The 18,795-nt window shown below is 41.3% G+C and overlaps 1 protein-coding gene across 1 annotated transcript in view; it reads left to right on the top strand.

The window, feature by feature from the left end:
- The first annotated feature begins 1,743 nt into the window (after positions 1–1,743).
- Positions 1,744–18,795, top strand: part of c19h20orf194 (chromosome 19 C20orf194 homolog) — a 131,925-nt gene continuing 114,873 nt past the window's right edge. Inside the window, exons 1-15 of the mRNA XM_034194829.1 lie at positions 1,744–1,907; positions 6,257–6,336; positions 6,474–6,596; positions 6,689–6,813; positions 7,142–7,238; positions 7,444–7,550; positions 7,674–7,751; positions 11,929–12,030; positions 15,231–15,286; positions 15,708–15,843; positions 16,230–16,311; positions 16,643–16,679; positions 16,795–16,879; positions 16,959–17,035; positions 17,221–17,265. Coding sequence (XP_034050720.1) covers positions 1,852–1,907; positions 6,257–6,336; positions 6,474–6,596; positions 6,689–6,813; positions 7,142–7,238; positions 7,444–7,550; positions 7,674–7,751; positions 11,929–12,030; positions 15,231–15,286; positions 15,708–15,843; positions 16,230–16,311; positions 16,643–16,679; positions 16,795–16,879; positions 16,959–17,035; positions 17,221–17,265 — 1,286 coding nt within the window. The 5' untranslated portion in view covers positions 1,744–1,851. The remainder of the gene's footprint in view (positions 1,908–6,256; positions 6,337–6,473; positions 6,597–6,688; positions 6,814–7,141; positions 7,239–7,443; positions 7,551–7,673; positions 7,752–11,928; positions 12,031–15,230; positions 15,287–15,707; positions 15,844–16,229; positions 16,312–16,642; positions 16,680–16,794; positions 16,880–16,958; positions 17,036–17,220; positions 17,266–18,795) is intronic.

Raw genomic sequence — 18,795 nt, 5'->3', positions numbered from 1 at the left:
CTATCAAGTACCTCAGAGAAATGTGACTGTTATTTGCTGACATCAAACTTGGAAAGAATACAAGTTTACTGGATTGCTGTTCTTGAAATTCACTCTTGGACTATTGGTCATGTGCAGGTGTGACTGTGTTTGTCTGTTTATATGTGGCCCTGCGATGCACTGGCATCCTGTCCAGGATGTACCCTGCTTCACACTCTGTGTCTGCTGGGATAGCAACTCGCACCCTCGTGACCTTAATTGTAGTAAGTGGGTATAGAAAATGGATGGATGGAATATTGGTCATGAACTTTGGGTAATGACTAAAAGAATCAGATTGTGGATACAAGCGGCAGAAATGAGATTCCTCTGTCGTGTATCTGGGCTTACACTCGAGGACAGGGTGGAAAGTGTGACTATCTGGGAGGGACTTGGAGTAGAGTCCCTGCTTCTTCACATCGAAAGGAGTCAGCTAAGGTGTTTTGGCCATTTGGTGAGGATGCCCCCTGGTCATCTCTCTAGGGAGGTCTTCCAGGCATGTCCAACTGAGAGGAGGCCCCGGGGAAGACCCAGGACACACTGGAAGGATTATATTTCCCAGATGGCTTGGGAATAGCCTCTCTTTGTGATGGATAGGTCAGCTTTGCCCTTCTCATCAAAATATTGACACCTGCTTTGAATTACGTGCAATTACTAATTTGCAAAGTTTATTGATGATTATGATTACATAGCAAATTTCTCTTTAGGAGGGTAGCACTTGGTTGCACAGCAGGTAGCTCAGTGGATAAAGAGCTGACTAGACAATATATAAACCTGGGTTTGAAACCTGAATTAGCTGCAAATGCTATTGGTCTTGGTTGGGGAGTTAACCAGTGTTGGAGTGGAGTCCTGTCCAAGAGGAGTATCCTCTCTCAGTACAGTTATACTGATGAAGAGGAAAGTACTTCGCTTATCACATGCAGTACTTTTTTAATTTCTATTTGTATATCAGTGGAGAGGGGGCATTTTGATCATATCTGAATATTGGTCTGTCTGCTTAGAATTACTACATACTTAATACAATGGCTGACGTATTACACCATCTTACACAAAATGCCACCCTGCTCAGCGTACCGCGCTCGTTGGAGCGACATTTCTGCTATTTTGGAATTGTGGGATCGCTCGCACACAGATTGCGCTCGCTGGACTACTTTCGCCTGACCCAGTTTCCGGTTGTTGGTGGATGAGTTGTGAGTACTGACTTACGATCATTTAGGCGTAAAAACACACGAGATACACAAGTTCTTGTGCCAAATATACTCCTGATGTTTTTATTTACCCATGAAAACGCACTGTCATCGCAGGTCTGGGAACTACTTTTTGCGCAGGGATTCATCAAGCATGTCGGCCGCAGGCGTGTACTAACACAGAATACCCAGAAACTGGCTAGAAGTGCGGCTGAAACGAGAGCGTCCACTTTTAGCTTGCCATAAATAAACTAAACTAGTGGCACTCGTGAGAGTGTGACAAAATGCTGCTGTGCGCTGCTGTCAGACGCCCCAAACAGAGCACTACCACATACAAAGGCGTGATCTCACGTTATAAATTCAGAACAGTTTAACTCTGATAGCATTTAGACTAAATGTAACGATGTAAGGTGAAACAGTTCTATTAGATCTATTTTAAATAGTAGCAATTAGTAATTGCATTGCCACCACCTTGTTATTAGCTCATTACAATCGTCTGTAGCACCCCATCATATCTGAATGGTACATTCCGTTGCTGTGTTATGTTCTGTAGACGTTCTCCATAGTGATGGCGAAAATGCAGCTAGCTATTTGGTCTTAAAGTGCCATGCTTAAAACGTAAGGTTTGTGCAAAGCGACAATAAATACAATGGCCGGTATAAGGAGAGTTAACGGAAAATGCTCGGGAATTAACCCAGCTGTAAGGTAATGTCGAATTGTGTTTGCACATAACGCTGCAGCGAAGCTACCAAGCTAACGTGGCTAATGTTAGCTCACAGCTGTGTGTTGTTTGTCGTACATCCCAATATTGAACTTAATGACAGTGTCCATTGTTAGAAATGTCTTGTTGTTAAATTGTATTTGCTCTACCACGTCTAACGTTAATGTATCCATTTTTATATAAATAAACGAAATATAGGCCATTTGTCAGTAAAGACGAATATATATGTGGATTGTAGTTGTTTGCATACATTTGAGTAATACTGGACTTTGGCGTCTCAATTGTTCTTTGTCTGTGGCAGAGCTGCATTTTTATTGGAGGAAAATAAGAACTTGATGCTTTCATTTTGATTTTCATAAACGCAGTGTCAAAAACGGAATCTATACTGTGTTGTTTGTGTGTGGTTGCTATACACCAGGTTGCAACTCCACATAACTGGGCAGTAGAGGTGGGCGGATCGATCCTAATATTGATAATATCGATACCAACAATGGTATTGATATTGAACGATCCTCGTGTAAAAAGATCGATACTCAAGGTTTTTTCTCTCCCGCACGCACTGACTGCACGCAGATTCATCAAAGTCTACTCTCTGTCTGTAAGAGCAGCGCTGCGCTGTGTCACACAACACGGAGCAGCACACCCTTGTATTGTGGTTTGTCAGCCCTCTACCTCAGGAGATTTTGTTTTAAGTTGTGTTGAGTGATTTTTTTTTTTTAAACAAAAATGTTGATTGTGATAATAAAGTATTTTGTTGTCACATACAATGTTTGGCAAAATTCTATCCTAGGTCTTTTGGATCCATGAAACTTAAATATGAAAAAGTATCGATAACGGCGATACTGGGCCTGTGTTTACTTGGTATTGGATCAATACCAAAATTCCCGGTATCGCCCACCTCTACTGGGCAGAGGTGTCCTTGAATCAGGAACCGCCTGCTTTGGAAGCAAGTGCACCAACCTGATGTCTGCCACCTATTGAACGCGCTGACATAACATTGACACAGGACAGCAGGTTATTTAACCGTAGTTTTTAATATGGTAGTATATATTTTGCTGGATACGGCAAACACGCACCTAGTGATATTTGACCGGATCTCCTTGCTGATTGGCTAGTTCAAATGACATCATCGTAGAGGGTATTTCAACATGGCGGCGCCCTCGACATCATCTACTGGCGGATGGATTCTTGGACGTTAAAAGCAGCTCAAAAACGTGGCATAGCCGTGCCTGAAATTATTTCCAACATGTGGCGAAAATGATTTCCACCGTGCCCAAAATGATTTCCACCGTTGCGCCCAAAATTATTTCCACCGGTGCTTTTCGACAAAGGGATTCTTGGACGCTAAAAGCAGCTCAAAAATGTGGCATAGCCATGCCTGAAATTATTTCCACCGTGTGGCAAAAATTATTTCCGCCGTGCCCAAAATTATTCCCACCGGCGCTTTTCACCAGAGGGATTCTTGGACGGTAAAAGCAGCTCAAAAACGTGGCATAGCTGTGCCCAAAGTATTTCCGCCGTGCCCGAAATTATTTCCACCGGCGCTTTTCAGCAGAGGGATTCTGAGACGCTAAAAGCAGCTCAAAAACGTGGCATAGCTGTGCCCGAAATTATTTCCAGTGTGCCCGAAATTATTTCCACCGACGCTTTTCGCCACGCGGTAGAAATAATTCTGCATAACCTTCGATCGGTCCACCCCTGAAAATAGTGAATGGTAAAATATGCCAATTTTCAATAATGAAAATCACCAATATTGAGCTACTGTCATGAATGTGAAATGAGATCTTAAACTCCGATCACCTTTAATTTCCCGCCCAACTGCAGCCGTTCCGCTGTGAATAAATTTAGACAGCCAGCAAAACAGCGCAAGCCGCGTACAGCAAAATATTGTCCAGTTCAACTTTGCCGGAGCTGATTTCATCACAGTTCTGGTACCAATGACGTCATTTGAATTACCCAGTCAGATAGGAGATCCGGCAAAACATCACTAGCTGTACGTAAATATACACTGTATTTTAATATTTCGCTCAGTTGACCTCCACTTAGAAATAATAATGAATAATAATAAGCCCAATTAACAACGCAGTGTCTAATCACTTTCGAGTACAGTCCACAAAAGATAGTGTGAGGGAAAGCCATAATAATATTAATATTTACTGTTATTAAGAAAAACAACAACAAAACATTGCTGGCCTGGCATACATGTCACAAAGCACAGTATCAGCACATGATCCCAGTCTTGACTGTGATCTCCAAGGTTTATAATACTGTTGGGGAAATACTGGTGATGCAGTGGCTTTTTATCAAGTCAGCTAAACTCCCAGCCCATGCTTGGCACCAGGAATGGGCCTGGTATCCTTCTTCTGGAAGCAGTCTGATAGTCTTGAAATTTTTCTTGTTCTGATTGTCGCTTGAGATCAGTGTTCTTTGGGCATGACTGTTTGTGCTGAAGTCCCCTGCCAAAAAGTGGCATAAGAGATGCAAACCTCTCCAACATGTCAAAGTGCAGATTCTTAGAGTGCATTTTAATCACTTTTGAGACAGTAACCCCACGGTCATAGCCTGCTATTCATTTTCAATCAGTGGATATTTTGTGACAAGAGACAACAGTCACTATGCCACCAGTGAGGTGGGGCCAAGATAGACAAAAAGTCTGTTTTATGCAAATGCTGAGCACCGTGGCATAGTGCCTGCAAATCAGAGTAAAAAGGCAATGTTACATCATTTGGTTGCTCACTTGAACAAAATAATCCAATACGGCAGAATATGCTCCAAACCAAAGATTTACTAGATAGGGTCGAGCTGTACAAAAGGCCTGCCCCGAGCAGATGACGGCCCCACCATTTTGGAAGGTTGAAGTGCTACAGCGGTCTCGCGTTGTCAGTGGAAAATGCATGCTCTGCGCTTGTAATTACTGTCAATTCTCTGGCCGAGTTCTCCGCCATTATTTATATTTATGACGGGAAATCATCCCATGTTGGCCCGCAGCCCCCAGCCAACCACACCCACTGCCCGCTGAGGAAAAAAGCCCCCACCCACCCGGCGGCCACGCTCGAGCATCCGACCACTGAGATCCCCGAACCGGCCAGCAACGCCACTAATGAGCTCCTCCTCATTGCGGACAGCCAGCACCAGGTGACGGGAAATGATACAAGTCTTCCCACTGTCCCGAGCAGCGCCGCCGGCCAGCTTGAGGATCCCAGCGGCCAGACACTCAAGCACAGCCGCCAGGCAAGCGGGGCGCCGCCCCCCCAGCAAATGGTGGACAGGGCTAACTGGAAACTGCAATCCAGCACTGGAGGAGCGAGTCTTCACCTTGTCTCTGGCCTTACTGCCTGTTTTGCCTCTTCCACACATGATTTCATTCTAATCCTTCGCTGTCAAAGCACAGAGAGAGGGAAAAAAAGAGGAATCAGTCAGAGAGTTGACTGATGACATGAGTTTTCTATTGACAGGAGCCCCACTTTACGCTCCTTTCGCAGCCTTATAGGAAGAAAGGATCAACAGTTATGATCAATCTGACTTCAGAAATTGAATCTATGTATCTGAATTGACCTGAGCACAAGTTTTCACATCTTAAATGTAAATAATGGCGGAGAAGTCGGCCAGAGAATCTAAAGTGTTTACAAGCGCAGAGCATGCATTTTCCACAGACAGCGAGAGACCGCTGCAGCCCTTCAAACCTTTCAAGATGGGCGGCTCAGCACTCCAGGTCACGTAACCTATGGGATGTCGATGCTCCAAACCAGCTGTATTTCTGTATAAATGTAATATGTTTAGCATTTTTTGGTCATATATTTTGTAAAAGTTAGTGAGAAATCAACACTTCTAAATATGCTGTTTTTGTAGCCAGATAATACCTCAGAAGTGATTTGCAAGACATGGAGATGTTAGCATTCTAACTAGCAATACAGGAATGTCACTGTGCAAGATGTTAGACTGAAACAAATCAAGTAAAGTTTGGTTCCGTTAAACGCGAGGAAAAACCTCATAGTGACAGAGTTGGGCTTTTCCATCCTTTATAATCTATCATTAAGTATAGCACTCATTAATGCCAAGTAAACTCAAAGATAATGGGCCTTGAACCAGGAACCTTCTACTTTGGAAACAAGTGCAGTTAACCACTTTGCCACCACCCCTGCCCCCTCAGTTCTAATATGATATTAATTGAAAATATGATATTTTATCAATAGACTCATGGGCCACTAACAGTTGCTTACAGACCACCAGTGGTCTGAGGACCACTCTTTGAGAAAGGCTGCTTTAAGGTTCAGTATAGTAAACTTATGACACAGGCTTGATGTTGCTAACAAGTAGTGACTTTTTTTTCCAGTTGCAGTCGCCTTCGTCATGTCCAGTCTCTGCTTTCTGATGGTGGCGCTGCCTCACCCGACGGCATACTGTGCTCTCTCGGTATATCAATAGGATTTTTAAAAAAAACTTTATCACATGTTTTATAGTCCTAGCAGTTAAACTGTTCAGATCATATATAAAAAATAGATTTTTTTTGTGTACTAACAAGTAAGTAATACTCATATGGTGTATTTCAGGTATTGACAGTCGGTATAATGAAGGATGCTCAGAGCTGGCAAAGTACCTGTTCTACGGACTATATGGAAGGAACCACTTGAATCTGGAACATGCTGAGGAATTTCCAGAAGAATTATTGGATGGTTACTTGCTTGGCTTTTGTTCATGATGGTTTAATTGCATATTCTTTTTCTCCCTGGGTTTAGTTTAACTAATGTCTTGCTTGTCTTAATAGATGTCATTCTCCTGATTAAGGCAGAATGTGTTCATCTGTATTGTAACCCAATGAACTACAGCTACCTGTTGCCCTATGTGTCTCACTGGAGGAATCTGCATCTCTACTGCTTGACAAAAGCGGAGGTTAAAGCCTGTATTATTTTGTTTTTAACTTCCGTAGATGCATAAAACTTTGTCAGTTATAGCTGCCTTTTGCATTAGATTGGAGTAGAAATATGCTGGGCCATTACCAAAAAAGGAGTATTAACACATACATACACACATACTGGAAGATGTATTTGATTTTTTAATAATAATGCATGATAATAGTGGCTGAGATTTGTTTTATTGCATAAACTCTGAACTATTGCTTGGCTTAATGTATGTACCAGCTTTGTTGCTGCATATGCATTTGTGTTTTAGTTAAAGCTCTTTTTTTAGCTTCTGTATTTTTTGTTGCTTCCACACACAGTATGAAGATGAGGAGGCAGCAGAGGAATTCAAAATCTCTAGTTTTGTCACAATGGTGTGGGATTGCTATCATATCGGAATACCTTACAGCTCACAGGGTAAAGCATGACATCACCATTTGGGCTCCATGTTAATTCACTACAGATATTTTAAAGAAACTTTAAACAAATGTTCTACTGTCCATTTAATATGTTTCAGAAACACAGTGGCTCATTAGTATATTTTTGCACCTATTGGACAACTTGTAACATCTGTGTAGAGAAATATCACTTGCAGTTTCAACATATTTACTGTTATTTTTAGGACACATGCAGAAGTTTGACATGTTTATGGTGGAAAAATGGCCCATAATTCAAGCATTTGCCCTGGAAGGAATCGGGGGTGGGAGCTTTTTCACCATGAAATACAAGGTATCTTAAACACTTTCAATAAAAGTAGCTGTCTGCATTTCTGAACATCCTATACACTGTCACAATGCAAGTGAGTGATGTGTTCCACTCAGGATGGTTTCAGTTTTTTGTTTGTTTTTCCAGCTCAATGACATGAGTGAGAAGCTGTGGCAGGTGTACAGCAGACTTGATCCAGTGTCTCTAGATAATCTCCTCACAGAGGTAATACTGAAGTTCTTTATCACATTCATCGACCATGTGACTTTATGCATTACTTTTTTTTTTCAAATTTGCCTGACCTGTCTACATTAATGATTTGTCTGCAGTAGTTGTTGAAACAGTCCAGTTATTTTGTTTTTTCACCATTCATGTGTCAAAGGAAATTCAGAAAAGGTGGAGCAGTAAAAAATAGCAGTGTCTGTTAATTAAGACACACTTCAGTGTAAATTCTTTTTAAAAAGATGCCCAAGTCAGTTGAAAGTTAATCAGTTGCTCAAATCTTGATTTAGTTATTAGTGTGCTTGGAAGCTTCCATTTGGGTTCTTTTGTTGTTGTTGTTGTTTTTCTTTTTGATAAAGCAACTTATGAAAATGAGAACAAAATGTATCTTTGGTATGAACAAATCAAAGTAGTTATTGCTCTATTAAATATACAGCTGTTGTGTATAGTGTAAGATCTAAGGTGGCATATAAACTGCCTCCAGCCAACAAAAGGGTTGTCATGTTTGGCTGTGGTACTTGAAGAACGCATTTACACCTGGTGTTTAAAAATTCTTCTAAATGATTGGATTGCATTCATATAGTGTTAATATGTACAGTTGTAAATTCACCCACAACACATTGAGGACAGGTTGTGATCCACTTGTTCAGACCACCTCCAGAGGTGAACAAGGGACACAATGTGACAACATTGATCACCATTATAAGTGGAAATGCATTTCTGATTCACCTACAAGAACTACGTGGGTGGTATCAGATGGTCCCTGGTCTCTGTTTTGTTTTTAACTACACTTTTTTTTTTTTTTTTTTTTTTTTACCATGACTGTATTCATAACTTGTAATTGTTGAGTGTAGGGGCAGGTCTCTTCTGGAAAACACTGACTGCACTCTTCCACAAATAAAATCACAACTTTCACTGTGCTGGCCAGATTCTGGCCAGCACAGTGAAAGATGTGAAATGTAGCCTTCCCTTTGTTGTGAAGTCAGCCCTACCAGGTTTAAATTTAAATTTTTAAGATTTGTCAGCTTTGTTGTCCAGTTTAAATACAGTACAGTAACTTTGACCATGCATACATATGTTCCAGCATCCATATTGTCTTCTGGACCATGGTGGCACTGACCACACCTGAAATTATATATAAAAAAAAAGCAGCATGAATCAACATTGTCCTCTGCTTTTATCATAAACATTTCAGCTGTTGAAAACTGCTTTAACAAAGCAGAGTAGTCCAACTCACAGCATTATGTATATGAGTAGCATCTTGGTTTTCCATTTTTGTTTGTTTTGTTTTTGTTTTACCCATCGATTTGTATTGAATCCACTCGCTGGCGGATGCAGCCTGTGAGCTGTTGCCAGCAGCCTACATCTTGCTTAGCGTGATTCCACGTCATCAGGCATTAGATTAAATAGAAATCTATGATGCGCTGACTTAAACTTGGGTTAAAGTGATCTGAAAATGCTGTTTTGTGCAGTGTTTAGGTGCTGCGATAAGCTGACAAAGTAGTATCAGCTGGTTAAATAAATAAAAAATAAATAATAATAAATTGTGGAGTGAGCTTTCATAAGTGTGTATTATACACTCAACAAAAATATAAACGCAAGACTTTTGGTTTTGCTCCCATTTTGTATGAGATGAACTCAAAGATCTAAAACTTTTTCCACATACACAATATCACCATTTCCCTCAAATATTGTTCACAAACCAGTCTAAATCTGTGATAGTGAGCACTTCTCCTTTGCTGAGATAATCCATCCCACCTCACAGGTGTGCCATATCAAGATGCTGATTAGACACCATGATTAGTGCACAGGTGTGCCTTAGACTGGTGCAGTTTTGTTTTATTGGGGGGGGGGATACCAGTCAGTATCTGGTGTGACCACCATTTGCCTCATGCAGTGCAACACATCTCCTTCGCATAGAGTTGATCAGGTTGTCAATTATGGCCTCTGGAATGTTGGTCCACTCCTCTTCAATGGCTGTGCGAAGTTGCTGGATATTGGCAGGAACTGGTACACACTGTCGTATACGCTGGTCCAGAGCATCCCAAACATGCTCAATGGGTGACATGTCCGGTGAGTATGCCGGCCATGCAAGAACTGGGACATTTTCAGCTTCCAAGAATTGTGTACAGATCCTTGCAACATGGGGCCGTGCATTATCCTGCTGCAACATGAGGTGATGTTCTTGGATGTATGGCACAACAATGGGCCTCAGGATCTCGTCACGGTATCTCTCTGCATTCAAAATGCCATCAATAAAATGCACCTGTGTTCTTCGTCCATAACAGACGCCTGCCCATACCATAACCCCACCGCCACCATGGGTCACTCGATCCACAACACTGACATCAGAAAACCGCTCACCCACACGACGCCACACACGCTGTCTGCCATTTGCCCTGAACAGTGTGAACCGGGATTCATCCGTGAAGAGAACACCTCTCCAAAGTGCTAAACGCCAGCGAATGTGAGCATTTGCCCACTCAAGTCGGTTACGACGACGAACTGGAGTCAGGTCGAGACCCCGATGAGGACGATGAGCATGCAGATGAGCTTCCCTGAGACGGTTTCTGACAGTTTTTGCAGAAATTCTTTGGTTATGCAAACCGATTGTTTCAGCAGCTGTCCGAGTGGCTGGTCTCAGACGATCTTGGAGGTGAACATGCTGGATGTGGAGGTCCTGGGCTGGTGTGGTTACACATGGTCTGCGGTTGTGAGGCTGGTTGGATGTACTGCCAAATTCTCTGAAACGCCTTTGGAGACGGCTTATGGTAGAGAAATGAACATTCAATACACGGGCAACAGCTCTGGTTGACATTCCTGCTGTCAGCATGCCAATTGCACGCTCCCTCAAATCTTGCGACATCTGTGGCATTGTGCTGTGTGATAAAACTGCACCTTTCAGAGTGGCCTTTTATTGTGGGCAGTCTAAGGCACACCTGTGCACTAATCATGGTGTCTAATCAGCATCTTGATATGGCACACCTGTGAGGTGGGATGGATTATCTCAGCAAAGGAGAAGTGCTCACTATCACAGATTTAGACTGGTTTGTGAACAATATTTGAGGGAAATGGTGATACTGTGTATGTGGAAAAAGTTTTAGATCTTTGAGTTCATCTCATACAAAATGGGAGCAAAACCAAAAGTGTTGCGTCTATATTTTTGTTGAGTGTATGTAATATAAATGATGTGGGGAAATGACTAAAATTGTTGATCTGTATTCTGTAAAGTAGTGACTTCAGTTTTCCTGCCTGAATGCTTTGTTGTGATAAATATTGCACCATAGCAATTCAATTAGAAGTCTCAATTTATCCCTTTTTAATTAGCCTCAGTTTTTTTTCACATCAGGTTTTCCATCCTGAGATATTCTGTAAGAGCAGATTAATAGAACTGCATTTTTTTTCTCTCAATTTGGTGGGTCACATGACAGTCGCTTTAACATTTTATTCATTTTATTTATGTTATTTGTTATTTTTGTGGATAAGCGCTCTGTAAAAGCGGCGCTGCGAGTGGGTTAAGAGCATCCTTTAACATTAATATCTTTAATATGATTCAAGCGTACAAAGCTCTTACTTTCACCCCTGATTATATCCCATCTTTAACTTCACTTCATAATGAAATTAATTGAGGATCAGACTAGTATCTCGTGTTGTGGCAGACATAATGTGTTTGACAAACTGATGGTATTATTTTCTATCTGGACTGGGACAAACAAATTCATTCAAGTCTATTATATAAATAGTCTGATCCTCTTCTGTATTTGTTTTGACAAATATTGGCTGTACACATGTGGGACTGAGTTTGAATAAATGTAACAGCACAGTAATAGTACGGAAAATGCAGGTTTATTCTGAAATTCTCCTATTTATATCTGGTTGTAAAACGCTAACCAAGATGGCGGCGCTCTGGCAACAGTCAGCAAATGCATAGGGATGTGATGTGAGCTGGTCAGAGCGTTTGCATCTCATACGGATTTCAAATAGTCAGTGGAGACACATTTTAATGCCAAGTGTAAATATAATCAGGTTAAAATCATATCTAGATACAATTGTGTAAATGTAGCCTATATCATACAACACCTTGTTTCATTTAAAGTCAAAACTCAAACCTTGTAGAAAACATTATGATTGTTGCTGGTCAGCTTCACAGTTTAGTCTAATTATGGCATTTTTACCTTAGGACTTGGTTAGTTTTGAGAAGCAGTGGAGCAGCTTTTTCTCCAGCATGGAATTAGAGAGCCCTTTGTCTATCTTGGAGCTGTCTGAAGCACAGGCAGGAGAGGTATGTTTATATCCACACATTCACCTACATGGTCCTGTGAGAAGAAAAGTGTTTCAACAGTAAATTTCAGCTGTGGAAATTAATTAATTTATTAATTAATCTTAAAATGTACCTGAAGATTTTACACACAGAGAGAAAACTTTCATTTAGCTATTCAAACTCCTTTCCACTGCACTTGCCTTTTCCATGTGCTGGTGACCTCATATGGGTTGTAGAGCACATAAATGCTCTCATGTTGTACAGCTCCAACATAAAAAGACATATAAATGCTGAAATGTTTGAACCACCCATGTTCTGAACATTGTTCTGGACTCTGCTTGAAATAAAATAGAAGGAGAGAGCTGCTGCTTGGTTATATTTCCAGTCTTTCCTTGTATAAAAAAATCAACCATTAAACACGGATGGGATTTAAAAAAAAAACTAATATGATTGAGGGACATTTGTTTATGTCAACAGATTTTTGTATCTTGGAAACCAGCCATTTCAATTGGTTGGTTTCCTGGCTTGGACCTGGTTTTTAAGTGTAGTCCACAAATTTTCAAGTGGGTTGAGGTTGGGGCTTTGGGAAAGCCATTCTAGAAGCTTAATGTTTGTCTGCTTTATCCAGCCCGCAACCAGTTTTGATGTGTGTTAGGGACATTGTCCTGTTGGAACACCCAATTCTATCTAGGTTTCATCCATGTAGCTGTTGATTTGAGGTGACGTTGAAGATTTTGGAGGTAGTCCTCTGTCTTCATTGTTCTATCCACTTTGTAAAATGCACCAGTACCACTGGCAGCAAAATGGCCCCAGAACTTGATACTAGCACCACCCTGCTTGACAGTTGGTGCAGTGTTGTTAGGTTTGAAAGCCTCATCTTTACTCCGCCAAACATACTTCTTGTCATTGTGGAAAAATACCTCAGTCTTTGTCTCTTCTGACCATAAAACCTTTTTCCAGAAGGCATTTGGTTTGTACATGTGGGCAGCTGCAAATTTCAGTCTAGCTTAAAGTTATGGATTTTGGAGCAACAGTTTTCTTGGTTTGCACCCACTCACTCCACAATGATGTTCCAGTAGTTTCCAGTTCATGGCAGGCCTGAGCCAAATTAATCTTGTGTTTAAAAGAGTCTGTCTGTCTTTACGTATGTGGCCCTGTGATAGACTGGTGTCCTGTCCAGAGTGTACCCCACCTGATGCTGTATGACTGTTATGCCGCGTTCACACCGGGTGCGATCAGACGCTACAAATTTGAGGGGGTCGTGTGGAGACGGACGCGCCTCCTTCGCCCGGTGTGTCGCTCTGCTTGGGTGGACTTTCGCTGCGAAAATTCGCTCCAATGCGTCATCAAATAGGAGGAGCTTCCATTCCGCTCTGCGTCAAGTCATCATGGTGGACCTTGATCACACGGAGCGAGTTGTTGTGAAAAGCTCCCAATACAGAGAGTATCATTATTTGCTGCAGGAGCTGCATCTGGATGACGGCCGCTTTCAGTGGTCCTTCAACCTCTGCGGGACCCAGTTTGAGGACCACCTGTCCCGTTCACGCGCGCACATGTAAACAGTTTAAAAAAAAAAAAAAAGAAACTCAGCTGCTTGCTGCAGCTGGCTCTTCCCCCAAAAAAACTCTGTCATAATTGTATTTAGAAACCAGTCACCATTTGTTTTATTATACATCTGTGTAGTTAATTAATAAAATATTCTACACAGACGATTCGCTCGCGCGCGCACGTAAAAAGAAAGAAAGAAACTCCGCTGCTTGCTGCAGGGCTGCTCCTCGCTCTTTCCCAAAAAAAACTCTGTCATAATTGTGTTTAGAAACCAGTCACCATTTGCTTTATTATACATCTGTGTAGTTAATAAGTAAAATAATCTCCACAGATGATTCGCTCGTGCGCGCACGTAAAATAAAAAGAGAAAGAAACTCCGCTCCCGCTGCTGTGGTGCTGCTGCTCGCTCCAAAAACTCTGTCATGATTGTGAAATAAAGGACAAAAGAGACGTAAGTCCTGCTCACAGGCTGCTACCAGATACAGGACATGTTCACATCTTCAGTCAAACTCCAGACATCTCTACGTCACTACATATTCAGTCCCTGATTGGTCATCGCGGCACGAAGAGACGAAAAAGTTCAGATTTTTCAACTTGGGGAGGAGGGCGACGTGATGCGACGCAATATCGCGCCACAAACGCGCAAAACGCTCAAAATCGCTTCACTCGCGTCCATCGCATCGCGCTGCGCGGTTTGGTGCCAAAACGTGTCCTTACATAGGGATTACATGGCAACCTGTGGCTGCAGTCGCTCGTGTCGCGCCCGGTGTGAACGCAGCATAAGGATGGGCTCCAGCTTCCTGTGAGCTTTGTTGGAGTAAGAGGGTATAGAAAATGAATGCATGAATTCTCTTAGAATATCTGTCAGATAATGGAAGCAGTATAACCACAAACAGAGCCATTAAAAAGCATAAATTTTACCTGAGTCATAAATGACCCCAGAGTTGCTAAAATAGCTTTGTCACTTGAGGGTTAAACTCAGTGTCAATAAATCTGAGATACAGTACTTCTCATCAGCAGCAAGCAGAAGGTTTACTGTTGTACCTCCTTTATAGGCTCTGCATTGATGGTTCCTAGATTTAGTCCTTTGGCTCAGGTCAGGAATCTCTGTTTTTGTTTTTGTGTGTGTGGGTTTTTTTTTTTTTTTTTATCTATCGCTCTTAAGATTACCTTTTCCATCTTCAGAGACTGATAAGATTCAGGCCTTGATTTAGCACTTGATATGCTGAGTTTATCTTCTTTACCAATACGGATAGAATTGTGTGTCTGTTTGCTCAGAGTGAAGTTTGACTATAAAAATCCTTCTTTTGACCTACATTTGGACCCTTAATTAGAGTAATCAGTTGAAGATGAGTGAGTGAGTGAACTACAAGGCTTTGCAAGGCAGTGGACCCACCTACCTTGCAGGACTCCTCCAGCTCCATACCCCACCTGAGATCTGGGGATGTATTCGAGGTCTGGTTGCTATTAGCAACAGACAGACCTCAATGGGGGCTTGTGCATTTGGTCATGCTATTCTTAGCAAAATCACCAGGAAAGCCATCAATATAAACACTTTTAAAAAGGACATTATAACAACAACTAAGAGATTAAATCTGTTTTATGGAGTTTTTCCTTCTTCGAATTTCTATCCTCACTAATCTGCCTATTGAATTGTTCCCATTAATCCACAGGCATTCCATACTTATTACTCCCATGGGCTGATCTCAAGCAACATCACAGATAAAAGGTAGTATTTGTGTTCAATAATTTCAAAATTCTAAGGGCCCCTTCACACTTAGTGCGAATACGTCCACAACTCAGGGCGACTCGCAGCAGTAGAGCTCCTATGAGTGCACCACGAAACATCGCACTGATGGGCAGGCGTGCACAATGCTGGTGCGATGGTTCGTGCACGCAACGGTGCGTTTCGAGTAGTGCGTCTTTCAGCGCTGGTGTGCGCAAATAGTTGTAGCAACAGGTGTAAGGCAGCTACAGTTTTACACGTTTTGCACACGATTCCTGCTTCATGTGCACTTTATGCGCACATCAACCAAATTTGCAATATGTGTGAAGGGGCCCTAAGCTTTGTTGTTCAGGTTTGTTTCTGCAATATATCACAAAATAAGCATAAATTTCCTTTTGTTAATTCAGTGATTCTTTTACTTCAGTAAAGGTCGGCACCCCTTTGTGCTGTTTGGGCGGCATTCCTCCTTAGAGGATCTGGAGAGTTATTCATTCAGCTTTCCTTCTGAGAGTCATCAGATCCGTAACACAGGACCTCCTTGTTCTTCAGCCAGACACATGGTGAGATGCATTATCTTAATGAGTCATGCCCCCTTTCTGTAACTCCTTCATTGATTGCAGGATTGCTACTAATGCCTGAGCACTTGTCAAAATGATATAACCCACCATTTGAGTGTTATTTTCAAATTGTGCTGATTATGCTCAAGTTTAAAGTAATGCTTGACATATTGCATCACTAAAGCAAGCGACAAGGTCATTAACAACTGGAGGTACTCTGGCAGAGGTGTTGACGTGTTGTGCAGACTCTTAACAGACAGCAGGTGTATTGTTTTCAGTAATGCTGGGACTCTTTGTAATAGGAAACATTACTGGTTATCATATTGTCACTTGATAAACTGAGATTGTTTGTTATGATTGCTTGTTCTAAAACCTGTTTTGTTTTTCAGATTCTGCAGTGCGAAGCTCCCAAAAGTCGCCTAGCTTGTTCACGCACCTATTTTTTTGGTACAACTCACACTGCGTACATTGGTAAGTTTTAGTGTATATCTTTGCTAACTTTCATTTTCCTATAAACCTTCAGACTTTGAACCCAATCACTTACATGCTAGAATTCCTGTTTTCGTTGTTGTTGTTATTTGTTTTTTACCCTATTAAGAATATACAGTTAATACATTTCACACTTTGAAGTATCACATATCAGGAAGAACAGAAAAGTAATGTCGAGCTTTCATTGCCTTTATGTTGAATGCAGTATTCAGAGAAGACTTGGTTAGTTTGCCTATGTTTAATTTTAAATGAGAAACTCTGATTTGTTCCACAAGTCTGGTGTTATTTTATAGTCTTTGTATTTCACCCACAGGTAATCAAAGCTCAGTGGAAAACAAAACAGAAGTTTTGTAAGTTGATTTTTTTTGTTTGTTTGTTTGTTTCTCATTGAACTGATGCAAAACTACTTTCCCTAGTCAACATTGATTGTTTGAAAATGATGAATTAATTAATTTTTCTTTACAGACTTTTGTCACAGATTTATTCTGCTGCGGTACAAGCAGTCCTTTCAGGAATCAAGTGCTACTCTTCTACCTCTAGTGCCACAAAGGTAGACAAATGCACTGGATCTTCTTAAATAGTTATCTTCTTTCCAGATACCGAACTCATTAAGAAAACTATTTTTCTAGGCCAAGGATGTAGCAGAACACACTTTTCTAGTGGCTTTGGAATCAGTGAATTTAAGTCAGTACCGCAGTACTCTCAGGTAATGACAGACTGGCAGAATGATTTTAATGTTTTTAATGTCAGTTCACAGTCACACAGGTTAATAATGTATATGCATTCACAGTGCAATTTTTAGATAGTTTATTATGCTGGATTTATTTCTAAATTCTGATATCATGAAACCGGTGATGGCGATTGGCAACAACATGAATTTTCTTTCTTCAGGTCCAAATGTGAATTCAGCATTCAAGCAGTGAATAAGGCGGGGCGGTAGGTGATGAGTTGTCTGTATTGTTTGTTTGTTTAATTATGTTTACTCAAAAATACCTTGTATATTGAAAATAAAAGCATTTTGTCAACCTTCACCCTTACAATATCTAAAAAACAATTGCTTTCAGTGGCGTGCGGTGCACTTTGTACCTAAGATTTCAAACCTATCCTCCTGCATTTAAACTCAACATCATATGATGCAGCGTCAGAAATAGACATCGTATACAGTTGTGCTCAAAAGTTTACATACCCCTGGCAGAACTCTGTTTTTTGGTCACTTTTCAGAGAATAAACCATAACACAAAAACCTTTATCACTCATTGTTAGTGGTTGGGTGAAGCCATTTATTGTCATGTGTTTACTGTTTTTAAATCATAATGGCAACAGAAACTACCCAAATGGTCCTGATCAAAAAATTGCATACCCCTGTTCTTAATACCATGTGTTGCCCGATTTAACATCAGTGACAGCTTGGAGTCTTTTGTGGTGGTTGTGGACGAGGCTGTCTGATGGTAAAACTGCCACTGAAATTGTCTTGAACATTATTTATTATTATGAATTATCAAGAAACACAAACAGTATGGCACTCTATGGTAAATCTATATGGAGTAGACAGTTCTCAAATTCTGAGTGACTGCAAGAAGGAGAAGAGTGAAGAAAGCCACCAAGACACCCAGACAACCCAGATGAAGTTATAGGCTTATATGGCTGTGATTGGAGAAATTGTCCACAGTTCAAGCTTTGCATTTTGTATCACCAGTTATACATCTTCATGATGAAGTGGTATAGAGGAGGATTTTCTTAAAAAGAAGAACTGAAAGTTTAAATACAAGTTGCCAGAAGGTACATCTGAGATGCAAGCCTGGATTTTATCTGTTTTGGTGAAAGAATATCCTTCTCAGCTCTACTCCACTATGAAGCTAATACCCCTGTCACACATACGCCAAATGAGGCCAAATGGCATCAGAATGACACATCCGCCCAAAATAGGGAAGTATTGAGGTGCGGTCTGAAGACCTGCAGATAGCAGTCTATGAGCAGTCTACATATTTGGTCCCATTTGCTCAGCTGCACTGAGTGTGTTTCACATGTTCAAAACACTCTTGGCGCCATCGAGATGAACGCACATCTGACGGCGGTCTATATGCAGTTTTTGCGTCATCTGATTGCAGTCTACATATTCTGACGGTATCAAAACAGCATTTGAAACAATCTGATCGCAGTTGATTGAGCTCTGAGATCAATCGGTCACAGCAATGCCTGCTGACATGTTTTGCCACGGATGCCCACCTCTACAGGACCCCGGCCAGGGAGCGCAAAGGAAATGTTGATATGTAATAACATGTATGTGGTACGCATTCATCGTGTACAGTGAATGTGAACAGCGGGCTATCAAATCAAAAGCACCATGTGCCGCTGCGCCTCTCCATGGTCTCATGCACAGTAATGCGTCATAATGCACATCAGGCACGGAGCTGAACGAATCTCACCGCTGTAATATACATATTATTACTTGATCACCATCTACAC

Source organism: Thalassophryne amazonica, chromosome 19 (genome assembly GCF_902500255.1).
Source record: "Thalassophryne amazonica chromosome 19, fThaAma1.1, whole genome shotgun sequence".
NCBI classification, from domain to species: Eukaryota; Metazoa; Chordata; class Actinopteri; order Batrachoidiformes; family Batrachoididae; genus Thalassophryne; species Thalassophryne amazonica.
This window is presented reverse-complemented; position numbering and strand designations above follow the sequence as displayed.